Source organism: Somniosus microcephalus, unplaced genomic scaffold (assembly GCF_052327205.1).
Source record: "Somniosus microcephalus isolate GS21.2 unplaced genomic scaffold, FLI_Smic_1.0 scaffold832, whole genome shotgun sequence".
In the NCBI taxonomy this organism is placed as follows: domain Eukaryota; kingdom Metazoa; phylum Chordata; class Chondrichthyes; order Squaliformes; family Somniosidae; genus Somniosus; species Somniosus microcephalus.
The window spans coordinates 28473-51737 of NW_028226019.1; the positions used below are offsets into that span (position 1 = coordinate 28473).

Genomic DNA, 23265 nt, shown 5'->3' on the forward strand with positions numbered 1-23265 from the left:
ATCCCCTCTCAATCTTCTAAACTCCAGTGAGTACAAGCCCAAACTATTTAATCTCTCTTCGTAGGTCATTCCCGCCATTCCAGGTATCAGCCTGGTGAATCGCCGTTGCACTCTTTCCATGGCAAGAACATCCTTCCGCAGATGGGGCGACCAAAACTGTACACAATACTCCAGATGCGGTCTCACCAGCACCTTGTACAGCTGTAGTAAGGTATCCCTATTCCTATACTCGAACCCCCTTGATATGAAGGCCAACATACCATTTGCCTTCTTAATCGCCTGTTGCACCTGCATGCTCTCCTTCAGTGACTGGTGCACAAGAACACCCAGGTCCCTCTGCACTTCCCCATCTCCCAATCTATTGCCATTTAGATAATAATCTACCCTCCTGTTTTTACCCCCAAAGTGGATAACCTCGCATTTATCCACATTATAGTGCATCTGCCACGTATCCGCCCATTCCCCCAACCTGTCCAAATCACACTGTAGCCTCCTGACATCCTCATCAGAGCCCACCCCTCCTCCTAGTTTAGTGTCGTCAGCGAATTTGGAAATATTGCATCCAATTCCCTGATCCAGATCATTTATATATATTGTGAACAGCTGGGGTCCCAGGACAGATCCTTGCGGCACCCCGCTGGTCACTGCCTGCCACTCCGAAAACGAGCCGTTTATTCCAACTCTCTGTTTTCTATCCGCCAGCCAGTTCTCTATCCACGTTAATACTTTGCCCCCAATCCCATGAGCCTTAATTTTGCATGATAATCTTTTGTGTGGAACCTTATCGAAGGCTTTCTGGAAGTCAAGGTACACCACATCCACTGGCTCTCCCCCATCTATTCTACCAGTTACCTCCTCAAAAAATTCCAGCAGATTAGTCAAACACGATTTACCCTTTGTAAATCCATGTTGACTCTGTCCGATCCTTTCCCCATTTGTCAAGTGCTCCGCTATTTTATCCTTAATAATGGACTCTAGCATTTTGCCCACAACCGATGTAAGGCTTACTGGTCTATAATTCCCTGCTTTCTCTCTACCCCCCTTTTTAAATATTGGGGTAACATTAGCTACCCTCCAATCCACGGGTACTGTTCCCGAGTCAATGGAGTTCCGGAAGATGATCCTTAGAGCATCTGCTATCTCCAGGGCAACCTCCTTAAGTACCCTAGGATGTAGTTTATCAGGCCCTGGGGATTTGTCGGCCTTCAGTCCCCTCAACTTACCCAACACCATACCCCTAGAGATACTAATTTCTGTCAGCTCCTCCCTCTCATTAGTCCCTATGTTTGCCGATATTCCTGGGAGGTTATTTGTGTCCTCCTTTGTGAATACAGAACCAAAGTATGAGTTTAATTGGTCTGCCATTTCCTTATTCTCCATTATATATTCTCCCGAATCAGACTGCAAGGGACCGACTTGGGATTTTACCAGTCTTTTCCTCCTGATATACCGATAAAAGCTTTTGCAGTCTGTCTTTATGTTTGCTGCAAGTTTACTTTCGTATTCTATTTTCCCCTTCCTGATTAATCCCTTTGTCCTCTTTTGCTGTATCCTGTACTGCCCCCAATCTTCCGGTCTGGTGATAGACCCCTGAAGGCAGCGGAACAGGTAGATAAGGTGGTTAAAAAGGCATATGGGATACTTGCCTTCATTAGCCGAGGCGTAGAATATAAGAGCAGGGAGGTTATGATGGAGCTGTACAAAATGCTGGTGAGGCCACAGCTGGAGTAGTGTGTGCAGTTCTGGTCGCCTCACTATAGGAAGGATGTGATTGCTTTGGAGAGGGTGCAGAGAAGATTCACCAGGATGTTACCTGGGATGGAGCGCCTCAGCTATGAAGAAAGACTAAACAGGCTGGGGTTGTTTTCCTTGGAGCAAAGAAGGCTGAGGGGGGACCTGATTGAGGTGTACAAAATGATGAGGGGCATAGATAGGGTAGACAAAGAGGAACTTTTCCCCTTAGTAGGGGGGTCAATAACAAGGGGGCATAGATTCAGGGTAAGGGGCAGGAGATTTAGAGGGGATTTGAGGAGGAACTTTTTCACCCAGAGGGTGGTTGGAATGTGGAACTCAATGCCTAAAAGGGTGGTAGAGGCAGGAACCCTCACAACATTCAAGAAGCATTTGGATGAGCACTTGAAATGCCATTGCATACAAGGCTATGGACCAAATGCTGGAAAATGGGATTAGACTGGACAGGGATGGATGGGCGGCGCAGACACGATGGGCCGAAGGGCCTCTTTCTGTGCTGTAAAACTCTATGACTCTATCCAGTCGTGAGTGGTGGTGGACAATTAAACAGTTAACAGGAGGAGGCTCCAAAAATATCGCCATCCTCAATGATGGTGGAGCCCAGCATGTGAGTGCAAAAGACAAGGCTGAAGCATTTGCAACTATCTTCAGCCAGAAGTGCCGAGTGGATGATCCATCTCGGCCTCCTCCTGAGGTCCCCAGCATCACAGATGCCAGTCTTCAGCCCATTCAATTCACTCCACGTGATGTCAAGAAACGGCTGAAGACACTGGATACTGCAAAGGCTATGGGCCCTGACAACATTCCGGCAATAGTACTGAAGACTTGTGCTCCAGAACTAGCTGCGCCCCTAGCCAAGCTGTTCCAGTACAGCTACAACACTGGCATCTACCCGGCAATGTGGAAAATTGCCCAAGTATGTCCTGTCTACAAAAAGCAGGACAAATCCGACCCGGCCAATTACCGCCCCATCAGTCTACTCTCAATCATCAGCAAAGTGATGGAAGGTGTCGTCGACAGTGCTATCAAGCGGCACTTACTCAGCAATAACTTGCTAACTGACGCCCAGTTTGGGTTCCGCCAGGGCCACTCAGCTCCTGACCTCATTACAGCCTTGGTCCAAACATGGACAAAAGAGCTGAACTCAAGAGGTGAGGTGAGAGTGACTTCCCTTGACATCAAGGTAGCATTTGATCGAGTGTGGTATCAAGGAGCCCTAGCAAAACTGAAGTCAATGGGAATCAAGGGGAAAACTCTCCATTGGTTGGAATCATACCTAGCACAAAGGAAGTTGGCTGTGGTTGTTGGAGGTCATTCATCTCAATCACATGACATCACTGCAGGAGTTCCTCAGGGCAGTGTCCTAGGCCCAACCATCTTCAGCTGTTTCATCAATGACCTTCCCTCCATCATAAGGTCAGAAGTGGGGATGTTCGCTGATGATTGCACACTGTCCAGCACCATTCGAGACTCGTCAGATACTGACGCAGTCCGTGTCCATATGCAGCAAGACCTGGACAACATTCAGACTTGGGCTGACAACTGGCAAGTAACATTCGCACCACACAAGTGCCAGGCAATGACCATCTCCAACAAGCGAGACTCTAACCATCTCCCCTTGACATTCAATGGCATTACCATTGCTGAATCCCCCACTATCAACATCCTGGGGGTTACCATTGATCAGAAACTGAACTGGACCAGCCATATAAATACTGTGGCTACAAGAGCAGGCCAGAGGCTGGGAATTCTGCGGTGAGTGTCTCACCTCCTGACTCCCCAAAGCCTTTCCACCATCTACAAGGCACAAGTCAGGAGTGTGATGGAATACTCTCCACTTGCCTGGATGAGTGCAGCTCCAACAACACTCAAGAAGCTCGACACCATCCAGGATAAAGCAGCCCGCTTGATTGGCACTCCATCCACCACCTTCCAACATTCACTCCCTCCACCACCGGCGCACTGTGGCTGCAGTGTGTACCATCTACAAGATGCACTGCAGCAACTCGCCAAAGCTCCTTCAACAGCACCTTCCAAACCCGCGACCTCTACCACTTAGAAGGACAAGGGCAGCAGACGCATGGGAACATCACCACCTACAAGTTCCCCTCCAAGCCACACACCATCCTGACTTGGACCTGTATCGCCGTTCCTTCACTGTCGCTGGGCCAAAATCCTGGAATTCCCTTCCTAACAGCATTGTGGGTGTACCTGCACCGTATGGACTGCAGCGGTTCAAGAAGGCGGCTCACCACCATCTTCTCAAGGGCAATTAGGGATGGGCACTAAATGCAGGCCTGGCCAGCCAGCGACGCCCACATCCCATCAATGAATTTAAAAATTTAAAAACCTGCCCAAGGTCTGATACAATAACAGTGGGACACTTGACCATTCACAGTGTGTCCCACTCCCAATTCACACAATGCCCCAGATAACCTGCCCAAGGTCTGATACAGTAACAGTGGGACACTTGACCATTCACAATCTGTCCCACTCCCAATTCACACAATGCCCCAGATAACCTGCCCAAGGTCTGATACAGTAACAGTGGGACACTTGACCATTCACAGTCTGTCCCACTCCCAATTCACACAATGCCCCAGATAACCTGCCCAAGGTCTGATACAGTAACAGTGGGACACTTGACCATTCACAGTCTGTCCCAGTCCCAATTCACACAATGCCGCAGATAACCTGCCCAAGGTCTGATACAGTAACAGTGGGGCACTTGACCATTCACAGTGTGTCCCACTCCCAATTCACACAATGCCCCAGATAACCTGCCCAAGGTCTGATACAGTAACAGTGGGACACTTGACCATTCACAGTGTGTCCCACTCCCAATTCACACAATGCCCCAGATAACCTGCCCAAGGTCTGATACAGTAACAGTGGGACACTTGACCATTCACAGTCTGTCCCACTCCCAATTCACACAATGCCCCAGATAACCTGCCCAAGGTCTGATACAATAACAGTGGGGACACTTGACCATTCACAGTGTGTCCCACTCCCAATTCACACAATGCCCCAGATAACCTGCCCAAGGTCTGATACAGTAACAGTGGGACACTTGACCATTCACAGTCTGTCCCACTCCCAATTCACACAATGCTCCAGATAACCTGCCCAATGTCTGATACAGTAACAGTGGGACACTTGACCATTCACAGTCTGTCCCACTCCCAATTCACACAATGCCCCAGATAACCTGCCCAAAGTCTCATACAGTAACAGTGGGACACTTGACCATTCACAGTCTGTCTCACTCCCAATTCACACAATGCCCCAGATAACCTGCCCAAGGTCTGATACAGTAACAGTGGGACACTTGACCATTCACAGTGTGTCCCACTCCCAATTCACACAATGCCCCAGATAACCTGCCCAAGGTCTGATACAGTAACAGTGGGACACTTGACCATTCACAGTCTGTCCCAGTCCCAATTCACACAATGCCCCAGATAACCTGCCCAATGTCTGATACAGTAACAGTGGGACACTTGACCATTCACAGTCTGTCCCACTCCCAATTCACACAATGCCCCAGATAACCTGCCCAAGGTCTGATACAGTAACAGTGGGACACTTGACCATTCACAGTCTGTCCCACTCCCAATTCACACAATGCCCCAGATAACCTGCCCAAGGTCTGATACAATAACAGTGGGACACTTGACCATTCACAGTGTGTCCCACTCCCAATTCACACAATGCTCCAGATAACCTGCCCAATGTCTGATACAGTAACAGTGGGACACTTGACCATTCACAGTCTGTCCCACTCCCAATTCACACAATGCCCCAGATAACCTGCCCAAGGTCTCATACAGTAACAGTGGGACACTTGACCATTCACAGTCTGTCCCACTCCCAATTCACACAATGCCCCAGATAACCTGCCCAAGGTCTGATACAGTAACAGTGGGACACTTGACCATTCACAGTGTGTCCCACTCCCAATTCACACAATGCCCCAGATAACCTGCCCAAGGTCTGATACAGTAACAGTGGGACACTTGACCATTCACAGTCTGTCCCAGTCCCAATTCACACAATGCCCCAGATAACCTGCCCAATGTCTGATACAGTAACAGTGGGACACTTGACCATTCACAGTCTGTCCCACTCCCAATTCACACAATGCCCCAGATAACCTGCCCAAGGTCTGATACAGTAACAGGGGGACACTTGACCATTCACAGTCTGTCCCACTCCCAATTCACACAATGCCCCAGATAACCTGCCCAAGGTCTGATACAGTAACAGTGGGACACTTGACCATTCACAGTGTGTCCCACTCCCAATTCACACAATGCCCCAGATAACCTGCCCAAGGTCTGATACAGTAACAGTGGGACACTTGACCATTCACAGTCTGTCCCACTCCCAATTCACACAATGCCCCAGATAACCTGCCCAAGGTCTCATACAGTAACAGTGGGACACTTGACCATTCACAGTCTGTCCCACTCCCAATTCACACAATGCCCCAGATAACCTGCCCAAGGTCTGATACAGCAACAGTGGGACACTTGACCATTCACAGTCTGTCCCACTCCCAATTCACACAATGCCCCAGATAACCTGCCCAAGGTCTGATACAGTAACAGTGGGACACTTGACCATTCACAGTCTGTCCCACTCCCAATTCACACAATGCACCAGATAACCTGCCCAAGGTCTGATACAGTAACAATGGGACACTTGACCATTCACAGCCTGTCCCACTCCCAATTCACACAATGCCGCAGATAACCTGCCCATGGTCTGATACAGTAACAGTGGGACATCCGTCCATTCACAGTCTGTCCCAGTCCCAATTCACACAATGCCCCAGATAACCTGCCCATGGTCTGATACAGTAACAGTGGGACATCCGTCCATTCACAGTCTGTCCCAGTCCCAATTCACACAATGCCCCAGATAACCTGCCCAAGGTCTGATACATAAGCACTGGTACATTTGACCATTCGCACTCTGTCCATATCCCACTGATATCCTCTGCCCTATTTCCCAGTAAATATTAGAATCACGTGAGGATTTGAAGCAGTTCTCAGCTACTAACTGAGTTTTAATTTCTACACACATCTCTATCGAAATTGCCAGTTTAATCTTGCGTTATTTTACTGAATAGTGAAATGGCATTGAGAAGTTGTTTTTATGTCAGTGCAAATACTGAGAACCACTTTCTGTCTGTTCTAATTGAAGATGTTCAGCAGAAACACAAGGAAACACTCCGGGAACAAACTGAAACACTGAGACTGAACACTATCCTAATAAAGGAGAAGGTTAAGATTTTCCAGCTGGTTGATCGATACGCTGAGCTAACGGTCATTTCTACTGTTCGAGATCGGACACTTGTAGAACATGAACTGCTGGTAAGAGGCCGAGACCATGAAGAGTGGAGAAAACAACATCTCCGGGGAGAGCTGGAAAAAATCCGAACTGATCAATTGTTCCACAGCTGTTTTTCTCAGAGAGGGGGTTTGTTTCAGAAAATCATGGATATCTTCTGGCGATCCAAATCTGGGAGTTCAGGAGCAGTGAGTGAAGTACGGGGGAGTTCAGGAGCAGTGAGCGGAGTCCCGGGGATTGGAAAAACAACAATGGTACAAAAGATTGTTCATGACTGGGCCACTGGGAAAATATACCCAAACTTTCAATTTGTTTTCAGTTTTAAATTCCGGGATTTGAACGCTATTAATTGTAGAATAAACCTGAGGAATCTGATACTGGATCAGTATCCTTACTTTGGGAATATTCTTAGGGAGCTCTGGAAGAACCCAGAGGGATTGCTGTTTATATTCGATGGTTTGGATGAATTCAAGGACAGGATCGATTTTGCTGACAGTCGGAGAAATACAGAACCTCAGCACAGGTGCACAGATCCCGAATACCGATGTAGAGTGTCTGACATTGTGTACAGTTTAATACAGCACAAGCTGCTCCCAGGATGTTCAGTGCTAGTGACCAGCCGCCCCACTGCATTACATTTATTGGAAAAGGCTGAGATCAGTGTCTGGGCTGAAATCCTGGGATTTGTTGGTGAAGAACGGAAGGAATATTTCAACAAGTTTTTTGAAGATCAGACGGTGGCAGCAGCTGTTTTCAAACACGTGGAGGAGAACGAGATCCTGTACACAATGTGCTACAACCCTTCCTACTGCTTGATCCTCGGTCTGTCACTGGGCCCCTTCTTTACACAAAGAGACAGGAATCAGCGAGTTCCCAAGACCATCACCCAACTATATTCCTACTATATTTACAACATTCTGAAAAACCATGGCCGAGAGATTGAAAGCCCCCGTGATGTGTTACTGAAGCTTGGTGAGATGGCCTTCACAGGAGTCTCCGAGAAGAAGATTGTGTTTGGAAATGGAGATTTGGTCAAGTACAATCTACAACCTTCCCAGTTCCTGTCTGGGTTCATGATGGAACTTTTGGAGAGAGATGAATCTGTCCAGAGCGTGGTGTACACATTCCCACACCTCACCATCCAAGAGTTTGTAGCCGCACTCGCACAATTCCTGACTCCAAATCCTGGGGACATCCTGAAACTCCTCCGAGAAGCCCACAGCAAGGAAGATGGGCGATTTGAGATATTTCTCCGTTTTGTTGCTGGTCTCTCCTCCCCACAGGCAGCTCGGCCCCTGGAGGAGTTTCTGGGTCCATTTCTTCATCAAACCACCTGCCGAGTGATTGACTGGGTGAAGGAGAAGATTGAAGGACAGATTGGGAACACATGGAGTGAAACTGATAAAAGGAACCTCCTGAACACATTCCACTACCTGTTTGAGTCTCAGAATAAAGGACTGGCTCGGGCCACAGTGGGATCTGTGGAAACACTTACATTTCATGAATTGACATTGACCCCGATTGACTGTGCGGTCCTGTTTCACATCATTGGACTCTGTGATACAATAAAAAGCCTCGATCTAGGAGGCTGCTCCATTCAGTGTGAAGGACTCCAGCGGCTGGGACCCGTACTGCACAAATGCCGGGTGTTGAGGTAACTGTTTATTTGTCTCTAACTGTTGGGTGAATTGTAGAACAGTCACGGATTGTGTTGTTGCTCCATTCAGTGTGAAGGACTCCAGCGGCTGGGACCCGTACTGCACAAATGCCGGGTGTTGAGGTAACTGTTTATTTGTCTCTAACTGTTGGGTGAATTGTAGAACAGTCACGGATTGTGTTGTTGCTCCGTAATGTAGGGAAACAAACAGTTCAGTTAAACCAGGGAGAAGTGGATTCAACACAAATATGACCAATAATAATATGATCGGTCAGTAATTCCCTCAGGACTGGAGAATCTAAAATGGATCCTTGTGAACAAGTAGGGATTTTACAGTCTTTATCGGATCAGCAGATACAGGTCACTGAGAGTCTGATAATTACAATAAGTCACATTTAATAAGACTGGATAGCGGAAGATAAACATAAAATAGAATCTGGCAGTAAAGATAAAATTAATTTAAAATATTTTCCACATCCACCATTTCAACTAGAAACAGGAGAGAAACCCGAGTTTAAATCACTAACAGCTCGATATTTACTCCAATACCGTGCAGGGTGTGTCCTGTCGAGGGGGTAGTTTCCTGGATTGGGAATATTGGGGAATCGGGAATTCTTTCAGCTGTAAATGTTTACAATTATTCACAGTCCTGAACATTGAGTAAAGATTGATATTCAGGATCTTAAACCTGCCGGTGAAAAGGTTCCAATCTAGCCGGAGTACAGACACACACCGGCCAGCGGTGGGGCCTCGCACACAGCGGGCGGCTCCTGGGTAAACCGGGGGCAGTGAACCCGAGAATACCCCATAATCCACCCCCTGTGTGTGAGGCCCCGCTCGGGGAGGGAACTTCAAAAATTCCCCAAAAACTGCCGGGCCAGTTACCCCGAAATAAATGTAGAGCCAGTTTAATGGGAATAAAGTGAGAGATTCCCCTCCCCTATAAACTAGGAGCACAGGGACATTTAAAACTTGTAACGGGACAGAATAAACTCTCTTGCTGCTATTGACAAACATTCACTATAAGCCCTCTGACTCCCACAGCTACCTGGAATACACTTCCTCCCACCTCGCTTCCTGTAAGGACGCTGGCCCATTCTCCCAGTTTTTCTGATGATGCCACGTTCCATCCAGTGCTTCCGACATGTCTTCCTTTTCCCTCAACCGAGGATTCCCCTCTACCGTGGTTGACGCGGCTCTTGACCGTGTCTGTTCTGTTTCCCACACTTCTGCTCTCACCCCTTCCCCTCCCTCCCAGAACCACGATAGGTTCCCCTTGTCTTCACCTTTCACCCCACCAGCCTCCACATTTAATCTCTCCTGTCTTCCACCCTATCACAGACCTTCCCTTTTGTTCTGTCCTCCGCTCCCCCGGCCTTTCCCGGCCCCGACACTTGCTTAAACATCTGTTACATCTGTAACTTGTTCCAGTTCTGACGAGGGGTCCTTGTCCTGAAACATTAACTCTGTTTCTCTCTCTATAGATGCTGCCTGACCTGCTGGGTATTTCCAGCATTTCCTGTTTTTATTTCAGAATTAATTCTCCTTGTTATATAAAATCCTGGGGGGCGGATTTTACAGCAGCAGTGAGCGTTTCACAATATAACTCACCCCGAGATGATATACAGATTAATATAATGTACAGAGTATAAAGCACAGGGAATCACCGCTTTATCATTTAATTCTGAAAAAATCGACCGATTCCCATAAAATCCGGGATTTAAGGAGCAGCAGAACTGAGACAAGTTTCTCCAAACATGACGAGGCCGGTCACTGAGCTCCAGGAGGGTAATTCTGATCATCAGGGAATGAGACCGGACTGAGGGACATTTAAAGGCTCCACACAGACAGCACTTTATTTAATAAATACATTAACGGACAGTCCCTGAATATATGGGCAGTTGGACAGAGTGAGATACATTCCCAGTGAGGGGGGAATTTCGCAGGGGTCAGCGGGCGCGATCAGTGGCGGGTCGGGTGGGAAAATGGATTTTTCCTCAGCGGGTCGGGACCCCGCTGTCAACCCGCCACCACGTGCCTTTCCCAAATGTCGGGTCTGTCAGAGCAGAGCAGACCCGACACGTAGCGGCGGGGGAGGCAATTCAGGTCATTATAACCTTGTTAACAGAGGATTACAGTAACAACTATTTTCAGCTCGCCTTCAGAGTTTACATAGAAGATAGAAGCAGGAGTCGGCCAATCGGCCCCTCGAGCCTGCTCCGCCATTCAATGCGATCATGGCTGATCATCCAAATTCAGTACCCTGTCCCTGCCTTCTCCCCATACCCCTTGATCCCTTTAGCCTTAAGAAATATATCCAACTCCTTCTTGAATATATTTAATGAATTGGCCTCTGCTGCCTTCTGTGGTAGAGAATTCCACAGGTTCACCACTCTCTGGGTGAAGAAATTCCTCCTCATTTCTGTCCTAAAAGGTCTACCCCTTATCCTTAGACTGTGACCCCTGGTTCTGGACTCCCCCGCCATCGGGAACATCCTTCCTGCATCTAGTCTGTCTAGTCCTGTTAGAATTTTATAAATTTCAATGAGATCCCCTCTCATTCTTCTAAACTCCAGCGAGTACAAGCCCAATCGACCCAATTTCTCTTCATACGTCATTCCTGCCATCCCAGGTATCAGTCTGGTGAATCTTCGCTGAACTCCTTCCATGGCAAGAATATCCTTCCTCAGATGAGGTGACCAAAACTGCACACAGTACTCAAGATGTGGTCTCACCAAGGCCCTGTACAACTGCAGCAAGACATCCTTGTTCCTGTACTCAAACCCTCTCACTATGAAGGCCAACATACCATTTGCCTTCTTAACCGCCTGCTGTACCTGCATGCTTACCTTCAGCGACTGGTGCACAAGGACACCCAGGTCTCATTGCACTTCCCCTTCTCCCAATCTATTGCCATTCAGATAATAATCTGCCTTCCTGTTTTTGACACCAAAGTGGATAACCTCACATTCATCCACATTGGGCAGAAGCATGGCAGATGCAATACAATCACCCAACCTGTCCAAATCATCCTGTATTTTCTCGGCATCCTCCTCACAACACACACGCCCACCCAGCTTTGTGTCATCTGCAAATTTGGAGATATTACATCTAGTTCCCTTGTCTAGATCATTAATATATATTGTGAATAGCTGGGGTCCAAGGACCGATCCCTGCGGTACCCCACTAGTCACTGCCTGCCTCTCAGAAAAAGACCCGTTTATTCCAACTCTTTTTGCTTTCTATCTGCCAACCAGTTCTCTATCCAAGTCAATACCTTGCCCCCAATCCCATGTGCCTTAACTTTACACGCTAATCTCTCATGTGGGACCTTATCGAAAGCTTTCTGAAAGTCCAAATACACCACATCCACTGGTTCTCCCTTATCTATTTTACTAGTTACATCCTCAAAAAATTCCAGTAGATTATTCAAGCACGATTTACCTTTTGTAAATCCATGTTGACTTTGTCCGATCCTGTCACTGTTTTCCAAGTGCTCTGCTATTACATCTTTTATAATGGACTCTAGCATTTTCCTCACTACCGATGTCAGGCTTACCGATGTAATTCCCTGTTTTCTCTCTACCACCTTTTTTGAACAGTGGGGTAACATTAGCTACCCTCCAATCCATGGGTACTGTTCCAGATTCCATCAAATGTTGGCAGATGATCAGCAATGCATCTACTATTTCTAGGGCCACTTCCTTAAGTACCCTAGGATGTAGATTATCAGGCCCTGGGGATTTATCGGCCTTCAATCCCATCAATTTCCCTAACACCATTTCCCGACAAATACTGATTTCTTTCAGTTCCTCCCTTTCATCAGACCCTATGTTCCTGTGGTCCACGCTGCTCGGGGATCACGTCAGGTAACCAGGGCGGGATTTGAAAGGCCATGGAATCATTTCATTACTTGACAGCTGGAAATGTGCTCTAAAAGCTCCCATCTCACAGTTGTTCACTTTCCAAGCTCAGAAGCTGTTGCTTACTGCATTTGGAAGACAGATTGAGCTTTATGCAGGTTGCAAGTGTTTGGAGCAAACTCTCTATCCAGTGTCACCTCATTGGAACAACCTCTCTCACCGTTAACAGATAGCTTCTGATATCTCAAGTTCACCTGCCATCTATTACACCAGCATGGGTCTGGTTTATACTGTCTCACCTTGGGCCTCAGAGTCTCACCACGATCAGCCCCAACACCAGCAGCACCAGGCACACCAGCAGCACCAACAACAACACCAACCTTCTCCACAAGTCCTGATGCTGCACCGCACAGAGGGCATCAACACCCGGCCACATTGCTGACCGGGTCACCAGAGATGGCCTCACCATGGCCAGAATTTCTTCACTTGGCACTGCATGCCCTGGATGACACATGATGCGCCAGGTGAACACCAGCCCACACCAACAACACAAAGCATCCCTGCAATGCCCAAACCACTCCTGTCACACTCATCAACATTGCGAGGAGTTCCGTTATGTCTCACCATTCACTGCAACTCACTAAGCCACTTCCAAACATGTACACAAATCTGTCGAAGAACGGAAAGTGTTGAAAATAAAGATTTCAATGTTTGACACCACATTAACAGAAACTTCACATGAACATTGGCTAAAACACACAATTGCCTATCCTTGTGTGTTGTTAGTTGGTATGATTGGACTAGGGTGAGTGTGAGGGGTGGCTCGTGAGATGGGGATGTGATAATATAGAGAGAGATGGGTGGAGGTGCAGGGTAAGTTGGTGAGAGTAAGGATGTTCAGGAGTAGGGTGGGGAAGGCAGAGTGATGGGGATGTGATAATATAGAGAGAGATGGGTGGAGGTGCAGGGTAAGTTGGTGAGAGTAAGGATGTTCAGGAGTAGGGTGGGGAAGGCAGAGTGATGGGGATGTGATAATATAGAGAGAGATGGGTGGAGGTGCAGGGTAAGTTGGTGAGAGTAAGGATGTTCAGGAGTAGGGTGGGGAAGGCAGAGTGATGGGGATGTGATAATATAGAGAGAGATGGGTGGAGGTGCAGGGTAAGTTGGTGAGAGTAAGGATGTTCAGGAGTAGGGTGGGGAAGGCAGAGTGATGGGGATGTGATAATATAGAGAGAGATGGGTGGAGGTGCAGGGTAAGTTGGTGAGAGTAAGGATGTTCAGGAGTAGGGTGGGGAAGGCAGAGTGATGGGGATGTGATAATATAGAGAGAGATGGGTGGAGGTGCAGGGTAAGTTGGTGAGAGTAAGGATGTTCAGGAGTAGGGTGAGGAAGGCAGAGTGATGGGGATGTGATAATATAGAGAGAGATGGGTGGAGGTGCAGGGTAAGTTGGTGAGAGTAAGGATGTTCAGGAGTAGGGTGGGGAAGGCAGAGTGATGGGGATGTGATAATATAGAGAGAGATGGGTGGAGGTGCAGGGTTAGTTGGTGAGAGTAAGGATGTTCAGGAGTAGGGTGGGGAAGGCAGAGTGATGGGGTTGTGATAATATAGAGAGAGATGGGTGGAGGTGCAGGGTAAGTTGGTGAGAGTAAGGATGTTCAGGAGTAGAGTGGGGAAGGCAGAGTGATGGGGATGTGATAATATAGAGAGAGATGGGTGGAGGTGCAGGGTAAGTTGGTGAGAGTAAGGATGTTCAGGAGTAGGGTGGGGAAGGCAGAGTGATGGGGAAGTGATAATATAGAGAGAAATGGGTGGAGGTGCAGGGTTAGTTGGTGAGAGTAAGGATGTTCAGGAGTAGGGTGGGGAAGGCAGAGTGATGGGGTTGTGATAATATAGAGAGAGATGGGTGGAGGTGCAGGGTAAGTTGGTGAGAGTAAGGATGTTCAGGAGTAGGGTGGGGAAGGCAGAGTGATGGGGATGTGATAATATAGAGAGAGATGGGTGGAGGTGCAGGGTAAGTTGGTGAGAGTAAGGATGTTCAGGAGTAGGGTGGGGAAGGCAGAGTGATGGGGATGTGATAATATAGAGAGAGATGGGTGGAGGTGCAGGGTAAGTTGGTGAGAGTAAGGATGTTCAGGAGTAGGGTGGGGAAGGCAGAGTGATGGGGATGTGATAATATAGTGAGAGATGGGTGGAGGTGCAGGGTAAGTTGGTGAGAGTAAGGATGTTCAGGAGTAGGGCGGGGAAGGCAGAGTGATGGCGATGTGATAATATAGAGAGAGATGGGTGGAGGTGCAGGGTAAGTTGGTGAGAGTAAGGATGTTCAGGAGTAGGGTGGGGAAGGCAGAGTGATGGGGCTCTGATAATATAGAGAGAGATGGGTGGAGGTGCAGGGTAAGTTGGTGAGAGTAAGGATGTTCAGGAGTAGGGTGGGGAAGGCAGAGTGATGGGGATGTGATAATATAGAGAGAGATGGGTAGAGGTGCAGGGTAAGTTGGTGAGAGTAAGGATGTTCAGGAGTAGCATGGGGAAGGCAGAGTGATGGGGATGTGATAATATAGAGAGAGATGGGTGGAGGTGCAGGGTAAGTTGGTGAGAGTAAGGATGTTCAGGAGTAGGGTGGGGAAGGCAGAGTGATGGGGATGTGATAATATAGAGAGAGATGGGTGGAGGTGCAGGGTAAGTTGGTGAGAGTGAGGATGTTCAGGAGTAGGGTGGGGAAGGCAGAGTGATGGGGATGTGATAATATAGAGAGAGATGGGTGGAGGTGCAGGGTACGTTGCTGAGAGTAAGGATGTTCAGGAGTAGGGTGGGGAAGGCAGAGTGATGGGGATGTGATAATATAGAGAGAGATGGGTGGAGGTACAGGGTAAGGTGGTGAGAGTAAGGATGTTCAGGAGTAGGGTGAGGAAGGCAGAGTGATGGGGATGTGATAATATAGAGAGAGATGGGTGGAGGTGCAGGGTAAGTTGGTGAGAGTAAGGATGTTCAGGAGTAGGGTGGGGAAGGCAGAGTGATGGGGATGTGATAATATAGAGAGAGATGGGTGGAGGTGCAGGGTAAGTTGGTGAGAGTAAGGATGTTCAGGAGTAGGGTGGGGAAGGCAGAGTGATGGGGATGTGATAATATAGAGAGAGATGGGTGGAGGTGCAGGGTAAGTTGGTGAGAGTAAGGATGTTCAGGAGTAGCGTGGGGAAGGCAGAGTGATGGGGATGTGATAATATAGAGAGAGATGGGTGGAGGTGCAGGGTAAGTTGGTGAGAGTAAGGATGTTCAGGAGTAGGGTGGGGAAGGCAGAGTGATGGGGATGTGATAATATAGAGAGAGATGGGAGGAGGTGCAGGGTAAGTTGGTGAGAGTAAGGATGTTCAGGAGTTGGGTGGGGAAGGCAGAGTGATGGGGATGTGATAATATAGAGAGAGATGGGTGGAGGTGCAGGGTAAGTTGGTGAGAGTAAGGATGTTCAGGAGTAGGGTGGGGAAGGCAGAGTGATGGGGATGTGATAATATAGAGAGAGATGGGTGGAGGTGCAGGGTAAGTTGGTGAGAGTAAGGATGTTCAGGAGTAGGGTGGGGAAGGCAGAGTGACGGGGATGTGATAATATAGAGAGAGATGGGTGGAGGTGCAGGGTAAGTTGGTGAGAGTAAGGATGTTCAGGAGTAGGGTGGGGAAGGCAGAGTGATGGGGATGTGATAATATAGAGAGAGATGGGTGGAGGTGCAGGGTAAGTTGGTGAGAGTAAGGATGTTCAGGAGTAGGGTGGGGAAGGCAGAGTGATGGGGATGTGATAATAGAGAGAGAGATGGGTGGAGGTGCAGGGTAAGTTGGTGAGAGTAAGGAGGTTCAGGAGTAGGGTGGGGAAGGCAGAGTGATGGGGATGTGATAATAGAGAGAGAGATGGGTGGAGGTGCAGGGTAAGTTGGTGAGAGTAAGGATGTTCAGGAGTAGATTGGGGAAGGCAGAGTGATGGGGATGTGATAATAGAGAGAGAGATGGGTGGAGGTGCAGGGTAAGTTGGTGAGAGTAAGGATGTTCAGGACTAGGGTGGGGAAGGCAGAGTGATGGGGATGTGATAATATAGAGAGAGATGGGTGGAGGTGCAGGGTAAGTTGGTGAGAGTAAGGATGTTCAGGAGTAGGGTGGGGAAGGCAGAGTGATGGGGATGTGATAATATAGAGAGAGATGGGTGGAGGTGCAGGGTACGTTGGTGAGAGTAAGGATGTTCAGGAGTAGGGTGGGGAAGGCAGAGTGATGGGGATGTGATAATATAGAGAGAGATGGGTGGAGGTGCAGGGTAAGCTGGTGAGAGTAAGGATGTTCAGGAGTAGGGTGGGGAAGGCAGAGTGATGGGGATGTGATAATATAGAGAGAGATGGGTGGAGGTGCAGGGTAAGTTGGTGAGAGTAAGGATGTTCAGGAGTAGGGTGGGGAAGGCAGAGTGATGGGGATGTGATAATATAGAGAGAGATGGGTGGAGGTGCAGGGTAAGTTGGTGAGAGTAAGGATGTTCATGAGTAGGGTGGGGAAGGCAGAGTGATGGGGATGTGATAATATAGAGAGAGATGGGTGGAGGTGCAGGGTAAGTTGGTGAGAGTAAGGATGTTCAGGAATAGGGTGGGGAAGGCAGAGTGATGGGGATGTGATAATATAGAGAGAGATGGGTGGAGGTGCAGGGTAAGTTGGTGAGAGTAAGGATGTTCAGGAGTAGGGTGGGGAAGGCAGAGTGATGGGGATGTGATAATATAGAGAGAGATGGGTGGAGGTGCAGGGTAAGTTGGTGAGAGTAAGGATGTTCAGGAGTAGGGTGGGGAAGGCAGAGTGATGGGGATGTGATAATATGGAGAGAGATGGGGGGAGGTGCGGGGTAAGTTGGTGAGAGTAAGGATGTTCAGGAGTAGGGTGGAGAAGGCAGAGTGATGGGGATGTGATAATATAGAGAGAGATGGGTGGAGGTGCAGGGTAAGTTGGTGAGAGTAAGGATGTTCAGGAGTAGGGTGGGGAAGGCAGAGTGATGGGGATGTGATAATATAGAGAGAGATGGGTGGAGGTGCAGGGTAAGTTGGTGAGAGTAAGGATGTTCAGGAGTAGGGTGGGGAAGGCAGAGTGATGGGGATGTGATAATATAGAGAGAGATGGGTGGAGGTGCAGGGTAAGTTGGTGAGAGTAAGGATGTTCAGGAGTAGGGTGCGGAAGGCAGAGTGATGGGGATGTGATAATATATAGAGAGATGGGTGGAGGTGCAGGGTAAGTTGGTGAGAGTAAGGATGTTCAGGAGTAGGGTGGGGAAGGCAGAGTGATGGGGATGTGATAATATAGAGAGAGATGGGTGGAGGTGCAGGGTAAGTTGGTGAGAGTAAGGATGTTCAGGAGTAGGGTGGGGAAGGCAGAGTGATGGGGATGTGATAATAGAGAGAGAGATGGGTGGAGGTGCAGGGTAAGTTGGTGAGAGTAAGGATGTTCAGGAGTAGGGTGGGGAAGGCAGAGTGATGGGGATGTGATAATATAGAGAGTGATGGGTGGAGGTGCAGGGTAAGTTGGTGAGAGTAAGGATGTTCAGGAGTAGGGTGGGGAAGGCAGAGTGATGGGGATGTGATAATATAGAGAGAGATGGGTGGAGGTGCAGGGTAAGTTGGTGAGAGTAAGGATGTTCAGGAGTAGGGTGGGGAAGGCAGAGTGATGAGGATGTGATAATATAGAGAGAGATGGGTGGAGGTGCAGGGTAAGTTGGTGAGAGTAAGGATGTTCAGGAGAAGGGTGGGGAAGGCAGAGTGATGGGGATGTGATAATATAGAGAGAGATGGGTGGAGGTGCAGGGTAAGTTGGTGAGAGTAAGGATGTTCAGGAGTAGGGTGGGGAAGGCAGAGTGATGGGGATGTGATAATATAGAGAGAGATGGGTGGAGGTACAGGGTAAGTTGGTGAGAGTAAGGATGTTCAGGAGTAGGGTGGGGAAGGCAGAGTGATGGGGATGTGATAATATAGAGAGAGATGGGTGGAGGTGCAAGGTAAGTTGGTGAGAGTAAGGATGTTCAGGAGTAGGGTGGGGAAGGCAGAGTGATGGGGATGTGATGAGAGGCACAGCCGGATGAGGTTAAGTGAGGCTTTGCAGTAACGTTTTGTGATCTACTGAGATCATTGAAAGGTTTGTGTCACTGCAGGCTGGTCCTCCCGATGACATCCCTTCTTGAGCCCCACGGTGCAATGTGCACCCAGGCTGTGTTGGTCTCTTCCGCTCCTTGGAAGAGACGAGAACCTCCCTGCGGGCTGTGGCTCCCTCCATAATCATCTAGAGGGAGTTCTGGGAGAGCCTGGGTGCAGCCGAGCTCCTCTGTGCTGATGTCAGTGTTTGTAGAACCTCAATACTGTAGAACACAGAGCACAATGGGCAAAGTCAATGTGTGTCATCAAACCCGCTTCCCCCAATTCCCCAGAGTGAGGCCGCGACCCCCGACCCCGGACACACCCGACCCGCCCCCGACCCTCCACCGACCTCAACCGACCCTCCCCCGACCCTCCGCCGGCCCCACCGCCGGCCCCACCCGATCCTCCGCCGACCCCAGCCCCGCCCGACCCTCCGGCGACCTGACCCGGCCCCGCCCGACCCTCCGCCGGCCCAACCCCGGCCCTGCCCGACCCTCCGCCCGACCCTGCCCCGGGCCCCGCCCGACCCTCTGCCGACCCTCCGCCAGCCCCGCCCGACCCTGCCCCGGCCCCGCCCGACCCTCCGCTGACCCCGGCCCTGCCCGACCCTCCGCCGGCCCGACCCTCCGCCCGACCCTGCCCCGGGCCCCGCCCAACCCTCTGCCGACCCTCCGCCGGCCCCGCCTGACCCTGCCCCAGCCCGGCCCCGCCCGACCCTCTGCCGGCCCCGGCCCGACCCTGCCCCCGCCCGACCCCGGCCCCGCCCGACCCTCTGCCGACCCTGGACCCACCTGACCCTCTGCCGGCCCCGAAACTCCCAACCCTCCCCCGACCCCGGCCGCACCCAACACCAACCCCACCCTGACCCCCGCCCGACCCTCCACCGGCCCCCGCCCGACCCTCCCCCGACCCAGGCCCCCGCCCGACCCTCCCCCGACCCAGGCCCCCGCCCGACCCTCCACCAGCCCCAGCCCCGCCGACCGTTGCCGACGGGGAAAAGCGGGTTATTAATTTCCTGAAGTACTTTCAGTGATTGCTGTAATATCCCAGAGAGAAAAGTATATCAGATCCGGACTTTGATTCAGTTTGTTTCTCTCTCTCTGTTTGTTTTTAGTCTGAATGGCAATAAACTGGGAGATTCAGGAGTGAAACTACTGTCTGTGGCTCTGAGGAACCCGGACTGTAAAATACAGAGACTGGGGTAAGTACCAGACTCTGTGAGATTGTGTTTATAATAACTGGATGTCTGACACTGAACATTATTATTAGTATCAGTAATAGTGTTATTAATAAACTCTGGGGATTTACTCTGATTCCTGTTATTTCTCTCTCTGATCCCCAGGCTGGGTGATGTCGGTCTCACAGATTCTTGTGCCGAGGATCTCGCCTCCGCTCTCAGTACAAACCGCTCACTGACGGATCTGGACCTGGGTTATAATGAACTGGGAGATTCAGGAGTGAAACTATTGTCTGTGGCTCTGAGGAACCCGGACTGTAAAATACAGACACTGCGGTAAGTACCAGACTGTGTGAGATTGTGTTTATAATAACTGGATGTCTGACACTGAACATTATTATTAGTATCAGTAATAGTGTTATTAATAAACTCTGGGGATTTACTCTGATTCCTGTTATTTCTCTCTCTGATCCCCAGGCTATGGTCTGTCGGTCTCACAGATTCTTGTGTCGAGGATCTCGCCTCCGCTCTCAGTACAAACCGCTCACTGAGGGATCTGGACCTGAGTCATAATAAACTGGGAGATTCAGGAGTGAAACTACTGTCTGTGGCTCTGAGGAACCCGGACTGTAAAATACAGAGACTGGAGTAAGTACCAGACTGTGTGAGATTGTGTTTATAATAACTGGATGTCTGACACTGAACATTATTATTAGTATCAGTAATAGTGTTATTAATAAACTCTGGGGATTGACTCTGATTCCTGTTATTTCTCTCTCTGATCCCCAGGCTGGGTGGTGTCGGTCTCACAGATTCTTGTGTCGAGGATCTCGCCTCCGCTCTCAGTACAAACCGCTCACTGACGGATCTGAGCCTGAGTTATAATAAACTGGGAGATTCAGGAGTGAAACTACTGTCTGTGGCTCTGAGGAACCCGGACTGTAAAATACAGAGACTGGGGTAAGTACCAGACTGTGTGAGATTGTGTTTATAATAACTGGATGTCTGACACTGAACATTATTATTAGTATCAGTAATAGTGTTATTAATAAACTCTGGGGATTTACTCTGATTCCTGTTATTTCTCTCTCTGATCCCCAGGCTGGTCGCTAACGGTCTCACAGATTCTTGTGCCGAGGATCTCGCCTCCGCTCTCAGTACAAACCGCTCACTGACGGATCTGAACCTGGGAGGAAACTCCTTCACAGACCGATCTGTCCCCGCTCTCCGCCGCCTCATACTGACCTGCAGGAGTCTGGAGCGGATCGAGTGAGTGTTTGTGTTAATGTTTAATGTAATAAATTAAATATCAATGGGATTCAGTCACTTTTCTGGGTAATATTTGTCTGTAATTATTATTGAAATATTACCCCCAGTCTCGCGGTTATTTACACTGTTGTTCAATCTGTTTATTTCCTGTTTAATCTTTAATCTGCTTCAGGCTGAGGGGGAATCAGTTCAGTTCATCCGGAAAAAAACAGCTGGAGTTACTGCGGGGAACAAGACGCGGACTGAGTGTGGAAGTGTGAACAGTCCAAGTGATGACCTCACTGCTCCCATTGTGTGACCATTCCAAGTGATGACCTCACTGCTCCCATTGTGTGAACAGTCCAAGTGATGACCTCACTGCTCCCATTGTGTGACCATTCCAAGTGATGACCTCACTGTTCCCATTGTGTGACCATTCCAAGTGATGACGTCACTGCTCCCATTGTGTGACCATTCCAAGTGATGACCTCACTGCTCCCATTGTGTGACCATTCCAAGTGATGACCTCGCTGCTCCCATTGTGTGACCATTCCAAGTGATGACCTCACTGCTCCCATTGTGTGACCATTCCAAGTGATGACCTCACTGCTCCCATTGTGTGACCATTCCAAGTGATGACCTCGCTGCTCCCATTGTGTGACCATTCCAAGTGATGTCACTGCTCCCATTGTGTGACCATTCCAAGTGATGACCTCACTGCTCCCATTGTATGACCATTCCAAGTGATGACCTCGCTGCTCCCATTGTGTGACCAGTCCAAGTGATGACCTCACTGCTCCCATTGTGTGACCATTCCAAGTGATGATGTCACTGCTCCCATTGTGTGACCATTCCAAGTGATGACCTCACTGCTCCCATTGTGTGACCATTCCAAGTGATGACCCCACTGCTCCCATTGTGTGACCATTCCAAGTGATGACCTCACTGCTCCCATTGTGTGAACATTGCAAGTGATGACCTCACTTGGAATGGTCACACAATGGGAGCAGTGGGGTCATCACTTGGAATGGTCACACAATCAGGAGGAAAAGACTGGTAAAATCCCAAGTCGGTCCCTTGCAGTCCGATTCGGGAGAATATATAATGGAGAATAAGGAAATGGCAGACCAATTAAACTCATACTTTGGTTCTGTATTCACAAAGGAGGACACAAATAACCTCCCAGGAATATCGGCAAACATAGGGACTAATGAGAGGGAGGAGCTGACAGAAATTAGTATCTCTAGGGATATGGTGTTGGGTAAGTTGAGGGGACTGAAGGCCGACAAATCCCCGGGGCCTGATAAACTACATCCTAGGGTACTTAAGGAGGTGGCCCTGGAGATAGCAGATGCTCTAAGGATCATCTTCCGGAACTCCATTGACTCGGGAACAGTACCCGTGGATTGGAGGGTAGCTAATGTTACCCCAATATTTAAAAAGGGGGGTAGAGAGAAAGCAGGGAATTATAGACCAGTAAGCCTTACATCGGTTGTGGGCAAAATGCTAGAGTCCATTATTAAGGATAAAATAGCGGAGCACTTGACAAATGGGGAAAGGATCGGACAGAGTCAACATGGATTTACAAAGGGTAAATCGTGTTTGACTAATCTGCTGGAATTTTTTGAGGAGGTAACTGGTAGAATAGATGGGGGAGAGCCAGTGGATGTGGTGTACCTTGACTTCCAGAAAGCCTTCGATAAGGTTCCACACAAAAGATTATCATGCAAAATTAAGGCTCATGGGATTGGGGGCAAAGTATTAACGTGGATAGAGAACTGGCTGGCGGATAGAAAACAGAGAGTTGGAATAAACGGCTCATTTTCGGAGTGGCAGGCAGTGACCAGCGGGGTGCCGCAAGGATCTGTCCTGGGACCCCAGCTGTTCACAATATATATAAATGATCTGGATCAGGGAATTGGATGCAATATTTCCAAATTCGCTGACGACACTAAACTAGGAGGAGGGGTGGGCTCTGATGAGGATGTCAGGAGGCTACAGTGCGATTTGGACAGGTTGGGGGAATGGGCGGATACGTGGCAGATGCACTATAATGTGGATAAATGCGAGG

At 49.1% G+C, this 23265-nt stretch overlaps 1 protein-coding gene across 4 annotated transcripts; it reads left to right on the forward strand.

The window, feature by feature from the left end:
• The first annotated feature begins 7279 nt into the window (after nucleotides 1-7279).
• Nucleotides 7280-21929, forward strand: LOC147081056 (NACHT, LRR and PYD domains-containing protein 3-like). 4 transcript variants are annotated; one of them, XM_085980978.1, is made up of 7 exons: nucleotides 7280-8764; nucleotides 19884-19970; nucleotides 20112-20282; nucleotides 20424-20594; nucleotides 20736-20906; nucleotides 21048-21215; nucleotides 21388-21929. In XM_085980978.1, the coding sequence occupies exons 1-7, from the start codon at nucleotides 7362-7364 to the stop codon at nucleotides 21473-21475; spliced, it is 2259 nt and encodes a 752-aa protein (XP_085837104.1). In that variant the 5' UTR covers nucleotides 7280-7361; the 3' UTR covers nucleotides 21476-21929. The 4 variants fall into 4 exon arrangements, with proteins under 4 accessions (XP_085837104.1, XP_085837107.1, XP_085837106.1 ...); XM_085980981.1 differs by lacking the exon at nucleotides 20736-20906; XM_085980980.1 differs by lacking the exon at nucleotides 20424-20594.
• Nucleotides 21930-23265: the final 1336 nt, after the last annotated feature.